At 55.2% G+C, this 14944-nt stretch overlaps 1 protein-coding gene across 11 annotated transcripts in view; it reads right to left on the bottom strand.

Annotated features, from left to right (window-relative positions):
- Window positions 1-14944, bottom strand: part of MBP (myelin basic protein) — a 116175-nt gene that overhangs the window by 27494 nt on the left and 73737 nt on the right. For all 11 annotated transcript variants that reach the window (XR_007455209.1, XM_049619278.1, XM_049619279.1 and 8 more), the window contains one exon: window positions 4806-5242. Coding sequence is in view for 10 of the 11 variants with exons in the window: in XM_049619278.1 (XP_049475235.1) it covers window positions 4806-5242 (437 nt within the window). In the remaining variant the exon portion in view is untranslated. The remainder of the gene's footprint in view (window positions 1-4805; window positions 5243-14944) is intronic.

The following is a 14944-nucleotide window of genomic DNA, read 5'->3' as shown; positions in this document are numbered from 1 at the left end:
CGGGACCTGCCTGGCTTGCAGGAGACACACCCCCCCTACCCCGCACCTGCAGGAGGGGAACGCGGCTTCCTCCCCCCTCTGCAGGCGGTGCTCGGCCTGCTTCTTCTGCACAGGTGCGGGCAGGGGCGCAGCCCACGGGCCTGCGACGACGGCAAGAAGGGCCCCCGAGAGGAGCCCTCGTTCCTGTGACTCTCCCTGCCCGTCAGACTTTCTTAGGAAGCAGAGGAAGGCTCCAGAGCACCTAAGGGTGTGGTGTAGACGTGTGGAGAAACGCTTACTATGTGAGCCAGAGTTTGACCAGAGATTCTCCGGTGGTTAAACGCCCTAGATGCTCCCGGGAGCTCCGGAGAGTGGGGTACGCTCCCTGAGATGTCAAGTCAAGATCTCCATCAGCCGGTCAGAAATTCCTGCCACCAAATGGCTGATGTTTTACCAAAAGGAAAATCAATAGATGCCCTGTATGGAAATGAACGTCGAAGGAGGTGAGCATCTCCCGGCAGAGGTCGTTGGAGGGGTCAGTGCGTCCAAATTAATCGCATTCTTGCTTTTGTGCCTAGTTCAACCACAACCCACCTTATGCATGACCTTCACACTCGCTGACGCCCCCCAACGCCAGACTGCCCGGGTTCCTGGGACCCCCTCGGACGTACCCTCAGCGGGGCACACAGTCGCTCAGGAAATGCTGCCCTGGGGACTGTGTCCCACACACACAAAGGGGACCGGAGTCTGCTCAGTGCCCACGTCTGCCCACCCACGTGGGATGGCACTCCCAGACACGCGCTGCACACGTCGAGCAGTACGAGAGCAGTCACGGCAGAAAGACCGGGACGCTTAGCTATCTGTCCGTGGAGAGAAAAGAGTAAACGAATGTCTGTGCAAAAGCACACGAGCGAGAAAGAGACCTGGCTGTGCACAGGTGGCAGGTGCTCGCACACTCACCTGTTGGCTGTCCCATCAGGGGACCACAACCACACCAGTGATGCATGTAGTGAGGGAGGGAGGGAACAGGAAGGAGGCAGCTTAGGACATTCACGAGCAATTAGTACACCACCGTTGGTCTGTCAAAATGTTTAATGAATGCATAAAAAGGAAGAAACGTCTATAAAACAAAAGTTCATCGCAAAATCAAACTGGCATACAATCACCAGAAGGCAGTCAGCATCGAACCCATCAGCATAGCGTACAGGCGTGTGGCTCGTACAGAGGACGCGGCAAGGCCCCCACCGTCCTAACTCAGGTCCTGCCCGCTGACACCAGTGGCCGTGGACTCGGGGGCAGGTGCCGCGCGGCCCGGAGGACCCAACACACATGTCCTACCACGTCCCTCCCGCCGCCTCTGAACGCCACACTCCCCACGAGAGTACAGAACGTATCTACACAACTGGGATATTACGCGAACAATGAGGAATTGAGCTACGGCAGAACTAAAATGTGTTAAATGAATTTAAGGGCAGCAAACAGGACGCGGTGATTAATCTACAAGACCGATGACACGCCATAGCAGTAAATGACAAACGGTCTTCATCCCGTACAACCAAAACTAGAGGCATACACATCATCCTCAGTGCTGAACAACGGAGAGCAGGTTATAAACGGAGCCTTGACAGTGAATGTCAAGATGACAGCAAGATCATCAGTGCAGGACAGACTTTCAAAAACTCTTAAAATACAGCGGTATGGAGAAATCTGCGATGGGCATATTCTGGCTGCATTCTTACTTGGGAACCGTCCAGGTGTTACGTCACCGTGTCCAGCTTAGATTTTCATCAGAACTCACCTCTTCGAGATAAAAAGGAACAAGGACAGTTTCCAAAGCTAACGGTCAGGGCCCGAGTGGCTGCAGCCCCCGTGTGGGCACGTGAGGTCTGACGGGGTGGGGACGGCAGCGGGTGGGGAGGGACAACTCTGAGAGCCGCCCTTCTCACAAAGAACACATGCATCTTAAACTTTGTCCTAAACGCCTGTCCGTTCCTCCCGGGACCCCACGTCCCAGGGCGTTGGAAAACCTGTCCTTTAAAGGCAACAACACGGTCCTTCTTTCCTCCTGCAACAAAGGAACGTGTTCCCCATGAATACACTTTTCATTTGTGGCTCTCAAAAGAATATGCCTCCTCAAGGAATTTATAATGCACTTTCCCTGAATGTCAACGCCCCGGCCATCCGAGGGTGGGTGTTGTCGGTGCATTCCGAGGATTGGGGGGGGGGGGGGGCAGGAGTCCCACGTGGCCTCAGCGGGGGGAGGGGCACCGGAAGGGCCAGAGGCCAACAGCCTCCTTCCCAGGGGCCATGCATTCAGTCTTGCATGACTGTCCCATGAAAAACCTACTCCGGACAGAGTCATTGAGTAACTGCTTCCCCCCAAACCCACACGGTGGGGGCAGGCCGCCACTCAGGCCTGGGGGGCCCTTAGCATTCCCCGTACCTTACCCAACGACCCCGTCAGCGACAGACGGTGGAAACCTGAAATGGGCTTTTATGGATGATAATCGGGCCTTTGGATTCTCTTCTTTTCTCAAGCTTCAACCCAAAGACCTTTCAATAAAATGAGGGCTCTCCTGATTTATACACAGAGCAAAGCAAGAATAAAAACAAAACCCAAAAAGAACCCCTCGGCAGCCCAGGCCAGTAAGGACCCCAGAATCCTAGGGCCATCGTGGGGGTGTGCCTGGGTGGAGAGTGATTAAGTGTACATCTGCAGTGTTTAAAAGCAAACAGAGGCCGCAATAAAACAGGGGTGTTGAAAACACACTGCTTTCCTGCCGGTGTGCCTGGTAAGCACTCGTGTGAGTATACACACCCAAACTCCCAACTTTTTCTCCGGCATCAAAAGGCAAGGCTGTTCATTTTTAAACCTTCTTTATTCAACATTCAGCAGTGAACAGGGCTGACACTTCAGAAACTCTAACACAATTATTTAAACATTGTTTTTTGTTTTTAAAATCCTGTGGAAATATTGTCATTTCTCTGGGTCCTTGATAATCTAGCAACCCTATTTTGCAAAGCTGAGGCCTACTTCTGAGCTGAATCTTTTCTTTGAAAGTATTAAAGAGGAGGAGAGCCTTAAAGCAATAAAGGTTGTGATCCTACATAAAGGAAGAAAAACGTGTATGCGTGCACACACACACACACTCACACACACACACATATACATCATTCGGAAATAGAGTCACAATGGTTGATATAAATGCATTCACAATTTTATTTTCATTGAAGCCACAAGCACTGAAATGAAGTTTGTTTTATAATATATGCTATATAGCCATTTAATCTTTTCTGCACACTTCAAATACATTTTTTCCTGTTCCTTGAGTTCAGCAGAGAAGCTTATGGCTCCAGAGTGGCTGCATGCATACGGCGTGCTTAGCATCATAGCAAGGCTTCATTGGGCAGCCAGAACCTGGTGTGGTCGGACAGCTGTGCTCGAGAAAGCACCTCGGACAGAAACCAGCATTCGAAACAGATCAGGGGACCGACACTTTAGGGTGACGCGAGACTGCCCCAGAGTAAGAGCGCACGTCTCCAAACACAGACACTCAAAGAACCAAGCAGAAGACGAACTCCGTCAGCACGCAGGATGTACCAAGTGTTAGTCCCAAGAAGGCGTGACAAGAGCCACATGAGCGGCCTCGCCTCGGGGCAGGTACCGGAGACATCAGCAGCGCCCGGGGCCCCGCGTGTGCAGCGAAACTGACCGCGTGGTTCGCGCGCGACCATTTCACGATCATCAGTCGTTTTAAGAATTGTCGTTAGAGATGAGAGCAACTTTTAGAAGCTCTTTTAGAAACCGCAGGTCGGGGTCCCTGCTCCACACTTTACCCAAAAGCCTCTTGACGTTCCCAAGACCGAGTTCAGAATAAGAACCATACACAGCCAGAGCAAGACCTACGGCGTGTGAGTTCTGTGTGCCCGGCCAGTAAACCTGGGCTTCTTTGAAAACACCCTCTCCTTCCGAAATGCTCAGCTATGCGCCACCCCAAAAAGGCATGTGACGTGCTATGTGTCTGCTATGGGAAAGCCACTTGGGATGTGGCTCTTGGATGAAACATGAGCACGGATGACCCAGTGACAATCCAGTCCAGAAGCCACCGCTGGACACGGGAGTATAATGGGGGCCTTTTGTCTCGTGATACAATTCTCATCTACAGAACATTTAAATAATGAAACTTCACAGACTCTAGATTCAGCCTAATGGAATAACAGAATAATAATACAGTTGTGATTCATAGGCACACTCAACCCTCCCCCCCCCCCCCCCCCCTTGCCCCCAAAATAACTCAGACAAAAGACAAAATCTGCTCAAGGCGAATTTAAATCTCGGCTTTGTGCGAAAGTCCTCAATCGCATTATTGTTGCAGGACAACGCGAAGCTAGCAGTGCGGACTCCAGGCAAAACAAGCACGACCCAATGTCGAACCTGAAAGCGGGGGTGCGGGAGGCAAAGCAGCCACGAAGCCCCCAAGCATGAGCCACCAAAGAGCCGAGAACGCGGTGCCCTTGCTGCAGTGCCCACACCAGGCCACCCTAGAGATGCCCGATTCGGAACGTTCTTGCGGCCCTGGGCCACATCCCGATGGCATCCCTTGGGAGGAGGGGAAAGAGGCTGAGCTGTGCGCCAACACGGCAGGCGGCCCCCCGGCCCCTCCCGCGGCCGGGGGGCACGTCCAGCAAGGACGGCAGGTGGAAAGCAGAGGGGCCGCACCAGCATCTCCCCTACGGCTTAGCTCACCTGCACACTTTCCTTCCTTCTCCTTGTCAACTACAGCGGACACACGTTCTGTGCACCCCTGTTACTCCTCAGAGCTCACCTTGCCTGAGCCCCGCTTGGGCACACCCCTGTCACCGCCAAAGAAGCGCCCGAGGGAGTCAAGGATGCCCGTGTCTCTGTGCCTCGGGAGGAAGCCGTGCCTGGCGTGATCCATGGCACTGGCGGATGCCAGGTACTTGGAGCCGTGCCGCTGGGAGGGTCTTTTCTGTGACGCCATCACATCGAGGCCCTTGGGAGTGGCCGTGCTGTCCTCTTGGATGGTCTGGAGCTCGTCTGACTCCGAGGGCCGGTCTTTGAAGGTGTTGTCCTCCCTCCCGGGGGCATCTCGGGAAAAGAGGCGGATCAAGTGGGGGCGGCCCCCTGGGTCAGCTGGGTTGGCGTCCTGCCAGGCATTCTTTGGGTCCGCTGTGCGCTTGGAGTCTGTCACCGCCGTGTCCTGAGAGGGGGCCCCATTGTTCTGCTCCACATCTGCCTCCCCTGCAAACAACAGTGAGATATGAATGCGGGCCGTGCAAAGCGGAGCGGGGGACAATGACGCTTTCTTCCAGGGCTAGTGTCCTACCGAACCCACGGGACGCGCGAGGGGCCATCGAGCTGCACGGCAACCCCACGTCGCTCGGGCAGGACCCAACCTGGACCGAGCGAGCACCCTACCTGCCGCTCTCGGGCCCCGGGACTTGCCTCGCTGGCTCGAGATCTGGCACCCCACATAGAGAGCACCCCCGCTTCCTGCCGACGTGGCCAATCCCCCTTGGGCGCCGCCCTGCCGCGTCTGGAGAGGCCAGCACCGCAGGCACCTTAGTGGGACGTTGAATCTCGAAAATTCCACTGGTGCATAAGCTAAACGTGTCCGGGAGCATTTATTTGACCAAAGGTATTTTTAGCATTCTTGATAAACATGGAACTTCCCACATCTTTTCGCAATTCATGCCTTAAAGAAATGGGGCATTTAGAATTCTTCAGTTTGAGATTCCACAAGAGGCCTGTTGCACTAGAGAACTGCTTATTCAGGACATTTTCATTTGGCCTCTCTTCTCTAAGTGGCCACGACTGTAAAGTTCGAAGCGGGAACGGCGGACTTCAAGTGGGATCCCACCATCTCATAGCTTTGTGCGCACACACGAACGCAGCGTTTCCTCCCAGAATGGCAACGCATCCACTTTCCTCTCAAGTTGTAGGTTAGGTTTAAGTGCACGTCCACTCCAGCCCACTCCACCTTTTGTTACTTATCTATAGAAAATGTGGGTTTCTTCACGCTTCCTTATAATACTCTCCTTCCTTCAACCACCCACTAATCTGCTCACCGTCATTTACCCAACGGCAGCATCCATCGTCTGTTTGGCCACCTGCCTCTCTACCCACCCGCCAATCCGCCCACGGACCATCCACCCGGCTCCCCACCCAGCTCCCCGCCACCCATCCAGGCACTCACCCTCCCTCCCGCCCACCACCAGCTCCCCAGCCACCCGCCCAGCCACCCCGGCCATCTACCCACCCGGCCACCCAGCCACCCAGCCATTATTTGCTGAGGACCTAGTAAGCGGGGTGCACTGTGCCAGGCGCCTGGTTTGCAGTGATGAACATCCGGTCCTTGTCTCAGGAACACTGATGAAAATGAGTGCCATGAATTAAAGGGCCCCCCCAAAAAGGCGGGTCCCCACCCTAAACCCCAGTAGCTGTGAACACGAGCTTTTTCAGAACAGGGTCGTTTGTAGACACCAACGTAAGATGAGGCCCTACTGGAGGAGGGTGGGCTTGACCAATGGCTGTTGTCCTCGCAGAAAGAGGGGGCTCTGCATCCAGACACGGCCACACCGGGAAGAAGAGGCCACGTGAAGATGGGGGCGGGGACCGGAGTGATGCGGGAGCACCGGCCGGTCAGAGACCTGGCGCCCACCCTCCCCTAAGCCGGCAGCCACGGCACAGCCCCGCGGACACGCTGAGTTCGGATCTCCAGCCTCCAGAACGTGAGCGTGGAAATTCCCGTTGTTTGAAACCACCCAGCGCGTGGCGGTTTGCCCTTCGGCCACAGGACACCAACATAACGTACAATTTCGTGTCAGCTGCTGATACGGAGACCACAGGGCGGGAGCAGGGGCTTCAGGGAGGCCCCTCGAGGGATGGGATGGGTGGGCCCGGGCGGGGGTGCCGAAGCGGAGGGGAGGGCACCCAGTGCGCAGGCGGCAGGAAGAAGGGGCTGGGTCTGCAGGTGCACAGGTGGGGGGGGGGGGATGCCGCCCACGGGAGAGATGGAGGGAGTATTTGAGGATGTTTGTGCATCTACACGACACATACTTTCACAAACACATCAGAAACAGAAGGCGAACGATTCCACTCTCTTTCAACAAAATCCCGGCCGTCAGGAGACGGTCCCGTGAATGATACTCATCACACAGTTTCTTGACCTGTACTTCCAAAGTAGAGAACCTCACGCCCCACGTCCGTGCTCTGTGGTTGCCAGTGACAAAGTACAAGGCAGAGCCCGGAACCCGGGATCCCCGTGACCTTATCCAGGCTCCTAGGAGACAGCACGCAGGGTCAGCTGTGCCCGAAGCCTCAGAAATACGTCCCTTAGAGTATGGCACGTCCTTCGGGACCCCTGATGAAATTCAGCTAGGGAGCAACACAAGTATTTTTACAACGTATGTACTAAATGTACTAAATGGCTCGCGGCACAGTAGCAACATGAAAAAGCAACGTACAGAATCCTAGGGCCGCACAAAGCTGTAGATTTTCACAGGATGGGATGCTAATTTATAGGTTGCCACAGAAATAGAGTCTGATTTTCTAGCTGTGCCTTATAATCTGTGGCTAATATAAATTAATGCAAATGCGGGAGAGAAACAAAAGCTATATTGTACATACTTAAACACATTAACAAAACACAAGCGCATCTGAATACTAATATTTGTGTAACAGTTGGGCCTTGTGTCCCTGAATACGGCTGTTTGTGAGGGCACAGAGAAGGCGTTCCTGTCCTGAAAGTGGCTTCTCTGAGCACACAAGGGGCACGGGGACACTGAAATCTGTGATGTGCAGCATTTTGGGTAGGGACAAATGCAGTTTTAATTTGTCAATTAATATCAGCTTTCATCGAATTACAGCCCAATGTAGTCTTTTTATTGAGACTCGAAGCATGGAGCATAGCGATTTAGGGCACAATTTGTGAGCCATGGACCTGATTCTACCAGAACATGCACTTACAATGCTCTATTGTTGTTCAAATTCTACGCGAATTCGCAATAAAACTTTTTTTTTTTTTAAAGCCCACCTCATCTAAATGCTAGAATGGCCCCCAGAAAGCTTCGGAGGGGAGACGGACCTTTGAAAGTAATGCTGTGAAAATCACAGAATGGGTTCCTGGAACATCTCTGAGAAACAGAGACGTCGCTCACTCGACAGTGGTTTCTGGAACAGAGACACCCACCCAACCGGAGGGTGATTTTGGGGGAGGCGGTGTTTATTGTTCAAAGAAACTCAGACGTCCTAACCACAGCAAGTCTCCAGCTGAAGGTCCCAGTGGTCCCGCTGATCCCTGTGTGTCTGGCTCCTTCCCAGGCGGGGTGTCCTCAGTCCGGCCCCCCTGGGTGACTTCTTATTTGACTGACTGCAACCATCTTCTTCTTTTTTCTTCTTCCTCTTTTTTTTTTTTCTGCCACCTTATGCTGGGGTTTTTTCTTCTCCATCACCGCTGGTCCCAAGGCCGTGGGCTTCTCTGGTGGGATCCCACACTGTACCCAGGGCTGCTGGAAGGACCGTACAAGGTTTCACAGTACATGACCTTACTTGCCCCCCAATGTCATGTGCACCAAGGACAGACTCGCCCGCGTGCTCTTCCGTTTGCCCTCCACCGTGTCCCACACGTGTGCCCCCCGTGTTGTTTGATCTCTGCGCATCCCATGCGGTGCGTGGTTGGCACTAGGTGCCCAGCAAGATCACAGCCATGCCGGTGTGAGCTGGGCCATTCCTCCCAGAGGAAAGAAGTCAAATCCCCACCTCTTCTTTGCTAGAACTTCGCCATTGGCATCGCTGCTGTTAAACTGTTTTCTTATATGCTTATTTTTAAGTGAAGATTTCCCTTCGGTCCTGAAAGGCCCTGCAGCAGGTCTAAGCTCTGGCTTGGGAACGAATTTCAGTTGTATCGTCTGACTCTTTCCGGCTACGCAAAGGGTTTGTAATAGTCTAAATGTAACCCGTCAGCGTGGCTCTGAGGTACCAGCATAAGGAATTCAGTCTCCCGGCTCTATTCTTTCATCAAGTCCAAATCCAAGTTTGTGCGTCAGGCCTGATTGCTCGGATGTCCATGGTTCACTGAGTGGGACGCACCTGACGAGCTCTGGGACCGCTGGACCGCGGCTGAGCCCGTGGACAACAGAGAGACTGCCATCGCCGCATGCTGTGGACAGCAGTATCCGGAGTCAGGGCCAGCGAGGGCCCGAGGTCTGCAGGGCGCAGAGGAGAAGGACCCTGCAGACCAGCCTCAACCTCTCCGACCGGACGACGGCTTCGGGCCGGTCGCTGAACTGGGCGTCTGTGGTGATGACGTGGGACGATATAGCTACGTTCTTGCCTCAGATACCTGCAGGCCCCTTTCAGCAGCACGCGCTAGGGTTTGGCGAGCTGAGTTTTCACCCAGGGCGGCTGCTCCCGTACGTGTGGCTGTCCCCAGAGAGCCCGGGACGGGAGGCCTTGGCTGACCGCACTGGGCGTCTTGTACGCATTACCAACAACCCTAACAAGCAGGTAGTTCTAGAAGCGCTTTTACTCACATGAGGAAACAGACACGTAGGGAAGCTAAGTAGGACTCACTGGAGGACGCGGTGTTAATTCCAGGTGTACGATCGGAACACCACGGCTCCGGGCCTCGCTCAGGGTCTCTTCCGGCCCCGACGCCCCGACGGGCCTTACCTGCAGCTGGGCTCTTGCCTCTACAGGGAGAATTTAACTGCACACACTTGACCGCTAAGCCACGTGTGGGTCACAGCTGCTGAACGGAGAGGGACAGGCGTAGGACGGCAGAGGGACCTCACAGAAAGCCGCCCGTCCCGAGCGAGCAGCTCCGCCAGCGCCCCCACCTGCAAACAGGAGACCCGCCGGAGGCACCCCGCGGGCTCAGTGCACCCTGGGCTCCGGGAGCTGTGCAGGCGTACGCGGAGGTGCCTCCCTGCACGTCCCCTGCTCCCCCCGAACCAGAGCCCGATATTCCTAGGATGGGCTCGGATAAAACTGAGGACGAAGTGCATATCGTCCTGTATTTAAGTATCACTGCATTTAACGTGGAACATACCTCGTCTGTTCTACTCCACCACACCCGTGGGAATCACAGCTCATGAATAAGTTCCATCAGAACCGCCCGCGTGTGCACGCGCATGAGAAAAAATACAGATGTCCAGGCACGCCCCAGACCCCACGAGTCGGGACGCACGGGATGGCACCCGATTCTGCTTTTTTAACAGGTCGGGCGAAGTGCCCAGTCGGTCATTCTGAGGACACCTCGGCTCACCGTGTGGCGATGGCACGTCCCCTCCCCCCTCCCGCCCCTCCGCTCCCTGCCTCCCCTCACGGACCACAGTCTCTGGGAGGAGAGCTTAGTCTCGGAGACGCCGAGCATCCTAGGCCCGCTGTGTATCGGGCCCTTTCCCGCCGTCGTTGGGCTGGGGCTCGGCGTTTTTCGCCCCTTTGGGTTGGCTTGAGAAGGTGCACCCCCCTGCGTGCTGAGTCTGTGGGGCTGAGGTGATGAGAGGTTTTGCCAACACTGAACTTAAAAACGCGCCCTATACGCTCATCCCACCCAAACCACCGCTGTTGGCTTATTTTACATACGCACACTCCTATCTCCACCCCAGGCGGAGGCCTTGAGCCCAGCCCCGGTGAGCGGCCTCCTGGAGAGGTCAAGGCTGGGAAAGCATTAGGAAGCCCGGGGTCTGCCCCAGACCTGAAATTCAGATCCAACTCCCCACCCCCTGCTCGCTGCAAACGGCCCAAACCCCACAAGTTGCATGGGCTCCACGTGGGGCAACCGCTACAATTTTCCCCACAGAGGGGCTTTTGTGAGCCACCCCTCCGTCTGTATTTTTTCTACACGACATCCATCAACTGTTTGGGCAGAAAATAAAATTTGTGCATTCATTTTGCGGGATCAGACTGAACTGATTTCGTGCATCTTCTTACCTTGGTTTTAAAAGCACCTGTCCTGGGGCACCCAGGTGGCTCAGCTGGTTAAGTGACCAACTCTTGGTTTTGGCTCAGGTCACGATCTCAAAGTTTGTGGGTGCGATCCCCACATCAGGCTCTGCACTGGCAGTGAGGAGCCTGCTTGGGACTCTCTCTCTCTCTCTCTCTCTCTCTCTCTCTCTCTGTCTCTCTGCCCCTCCCCTGCTCACGCTGTGTCTCTCTCAAAATAAATAAATAAACTTAAAAAGAAGAAAAGCACCTGTCCTGGGGGGAGATCTGGTCAGGTCTATAGCACAGAGTACAGGTCAGGCTTGTTTGAGGTGTTTTAAGTTCCCATAAGTGAGCAAACAACCACAAAGCCACAGCTGAACTGATTTGATGAGTCTGTCCTCCATCACAGGGTGTTTTCACCCAAGGAACTAGGATTTTTCCTGGCTGAAAAACACAGGTTCCCCGCTTCCTATCCGCACCCCCTCCTTGTGGGGGCCCCGGACACAGACCGGACCCGGACGGGGTCTCGGAGACCCTACAGGAGGCCTTGCGGAATCTCTTCCTCCGCGGCTTCCGTGGGGCCTGCAGTACAGACAACTAACGAAATGGTGAGATTCATAAAGAAAAGACAAGCAGCTAAAAACGCACGTTCCCCGATGCCCAGACAGCAGTCGGCATCACCATGCTGTCCTTTATTGTGCACCGCGGACAACCCTGCAGCACCTGCGACAAGGCAGGGACCCCGCACGGAGGAGGTTCTCAATGGGGCTCAGTCACCTTCCGGGGCCGGAGAGTGCATCCGCACAGCGATGGGGACACTTGGTGACTTTCATCTAAATACACAATGGCAGAATTCAGAGGCGCTGTATGCGCCCTTGTCCTGGTACACTGGACGGTTTTCTCCTAAGTGATTTGCAATCTGGTTTTCTAGCTTATGGTCCCTTTGGGAAGTATTATCCCCACATAGGTCCGTATATCCAAATGCACCAATGTGTCCTGTTTTTGGTAATTGTCCAGGCTAGTCCTTCGTTCCTAACTCAAAGCAGCAGCATGACAGATTAACGCCCATCATTATGGAATCCACACAATGGAGGAAATCTTCAATTACTGGGTCTTTGGTTTCTCGTTTTTAAACTCACGCTTTTTTAACTTGTACTTTCTTCCCCACAGCTTTTCCTCATCGGGTACGTTAGAGATTCCTGAGACTATTAAAGCCACTGTGCAATCTAGAGAACCACAACCGACCTGATTTCGGGTCCTCTCTTCCTGGGACGAGTTGCCATAGGCAAGCAAGGGCAAGCCTACCCAAATTCACACGCCAAGTTCACGTCCTTCAGAGCGGATGAGCTGAAGTCACACAAGGGACTTCTCAGGCTAAAAGGTCTTGAGATGCAGAGATGGCTGTAAGGGGCTCAGGAAAAGCTACCTAATACTTCGAGCCTTTGCAGAAGAGCCCCAACCAATAGAAGGTGGCCCTGCCTTGTACGGCCTGGGGAAAACCGTCCGGAAACACAGGGCTTGAACTGAAGCAACATCATTAACTCTCCTCCACGGGTCTTGTTAAATTCTGATCCTCTGTTCACTTCTGTTGGTGGCAGGCGGTGTGGATCTCTCTGTTCGGGACTTTTAGGGAAGGCAGCTTTGCAGATGAGCCCACGGCCCCCGGGAGCACGCCTGTCCGCCCGCCGACTGAGCCCTGCCCGTCCGGCCCCTCTGGCCTCCCGCGCCCATCCTCTCCCAGCCAGCCCATCGATAACCGCTCAGAACGCCAGCTCCTGGGGCTCCAATTCCCCCAAGCGCAGATTGCAGGAAAGAACCAGGAGGCAGACACCGTTCCCTTTGCTTAGACCTGAGGCTGGGCTACAGTCGCATTTTCACTCAAAGTATGAAATCAGTCATTACCGGAACAAAACCTCCAGGTTGCTTTTCCTTAAGGGTGGTGTTTTGGTTGTTGTTGCTTGTTTAAATTTTTTTTTTCTTTGCCTCGCCACTCTGGGCCTGGAGGTGCGGGACCCCCTGCGGTGTCCCACCACCAGCCGGTCCCACCGCGAGAGTCTAGATGGCGGACTCTCCTTGGAGTCCTAACGAGGACCCATGAAGCTAAGAGCACCCTGACAGCCGAGAGGCGGACGTAGAGCTCCTCAGACCCTCTACAGCCAAGTGCAGAAATAAAACCCACGCGTGTGTGAAGGGCACGCGATGTTTCATGGCAGGTGCTTGGAAGCAGATGCTGGGAATAACAGGTACAGGCCTGGCTGCCCCACCTCACCCCTACCCGCCTCCAAGCGGGGCCAGGCAGCCTTCCCGGGAACGGAGTCGCTGGGAGCCCCTGCTTCCTCGCCTAAGGCCTGAGAGGCTGAGATGGGGGGCGGGGCTCTGGAGGTAGGGGCAATGTGCCCTCCTCCACCTCCAGCCGGAAGTGCCCTCTTCCTAAGTGACGTTAACATGGGGCACGCAGGTGTGTCCCTGACGTGGGAGGCCCCAGGAGAAGCATCCTGCCCGGTCTGCATGTGGACCAGCCCCCGCCCATTGTGGGGGGGGGGGCCAGAGGACCGCACTGACCACCAAGCCTGTGGCTCCGCCGGGCTCTGATTAAGCTCAAACCAAGAGCCCCCGCGGGAAGGCCAGGGACTGGCGGCAGACAAAGGCCCGCAGGCGCTGTGGTGCGGACCGCGACCTGGGAACCGGTGCTCGTGACCAAGCCCCCAACTCCCATCCCAGAGACGAAGGCAGGAGGGATCCCCTTCCTGCGAGGGGCAGCCTTCTGAGGCCACGCCACAGGCCCGGCACGGACAGGACCTCAAGCTGCCACAACGTGGCTGACCACCCGCTTTAAGGAACAGGGGCGCTGTGAGTGCCTGTGTGTCCCCGTCCCAGCGGCCCAGCCCCTCTCCGCAGAGGAGCCCTCGGGGCCCTTGGGCGGGTGGGGCCGTGGAATGTGCCAGTGTAGGCCAGGGCTGAGAGGACCCTCCTTGTTTGTGGAATACTTCTGTCCTTGGCTCCCCGTGCTCGGGGTCACCAGGGAGGGCGATGGAAACAAAAAGGCCCATGGTTGTGGCCCGTGGATGTGCTGTGGCAGAAATTCTGCATCTATGAGAGGCATGCGGCCGCCCGCCAGGCTACTGGCAGAGACATCTTTAAAACTTTTCCACAAACGAATCTTATCAACCCACCCATCGCGCACAAATGCCTCCTTTGTGCGTCCAGAACATATAGGTTTTATGTGCTCTAAATAGCTCACCCCTGGAGCCCTCCCACAGCAGGGATGGGGTCGCGGGACAGGCAGCCCGAGTGCAGAGCAAACGGCCCGCGAGGGTCGGGCCGGGGCTCCACTGCGAGTCTGCACCTCGTGGGGCCCGAGTTTCTTCATCGTACAACGTGGTGCTGGCTTCCCCGGCACAGCTGGTGTAGAGATACGGGATTTTTTTTTTCAAAAGCCCGATGTCCACATGGGTTCTGTGCCCTGAGCAGCCTCTGTCGATTCTCAGTGAAACTGGGTACCAGCAATGAACAGGCCCGGAGAGGCGACGGGATGGCCCGCAAGCAGGTGGCATCCCGGGAACGCTACCGACTGCTCTCCAGCGGGGGGTAAATTAGCTGAAAGAGGTGTTCCTGTCTCCATGTCTGTCGTACCCAGTGGGGCTCAGTAATCATGGCAGAGTTAAACTGACTTGGGGCTGTGAGACCAAAGGTCGCTGAGGTCAAATCCAGTGGACTTTGGTTCTACCGCCGACTCTGCGGCCTCGAGCATGTGAATCCAAGTGTTCACGTCCTGGTGCCTCAGCTGCAGAATGGAGCGAATTGCTGGGGTCCCTCACAGGACTGCTGGGACAAGTACGTGAAGGGCACGTAATAAAGTGGCTTAGCTCTGGTGCAGACGGAGTACCCATCGGTCAGGGCTTCTGTTACTGTGGTTGGTGTGATATTTGAAACACTAGTCTAGGGATACCTTGTATACAGCAGTAAGAGCCTACACGTTTTCCACATACCAACTATCCTTCGATCCATCCACCA

The sequence above is a fragment of the Panthera uncia genome (genome assembly GCF_023721935.1).
Source record: "Panthera uncia isolate 11264 chromosome D3 unlocalized genomic scaffold, Puncia_PCG_1.0 HiC_scaffold_8, whole genome shotgun sequence".
Taxonomy (NCBI): domain Eukaryota; kingdom Metazoa; phylum Chordata; class Mammalia; order Carnivora; family Felidae; genus Panthera; species Panthera uncia.
Note: the sequence above shows the minus strand (reverse complement) of the source record. Positions and strands in the feature narration are given on the sequence as shown.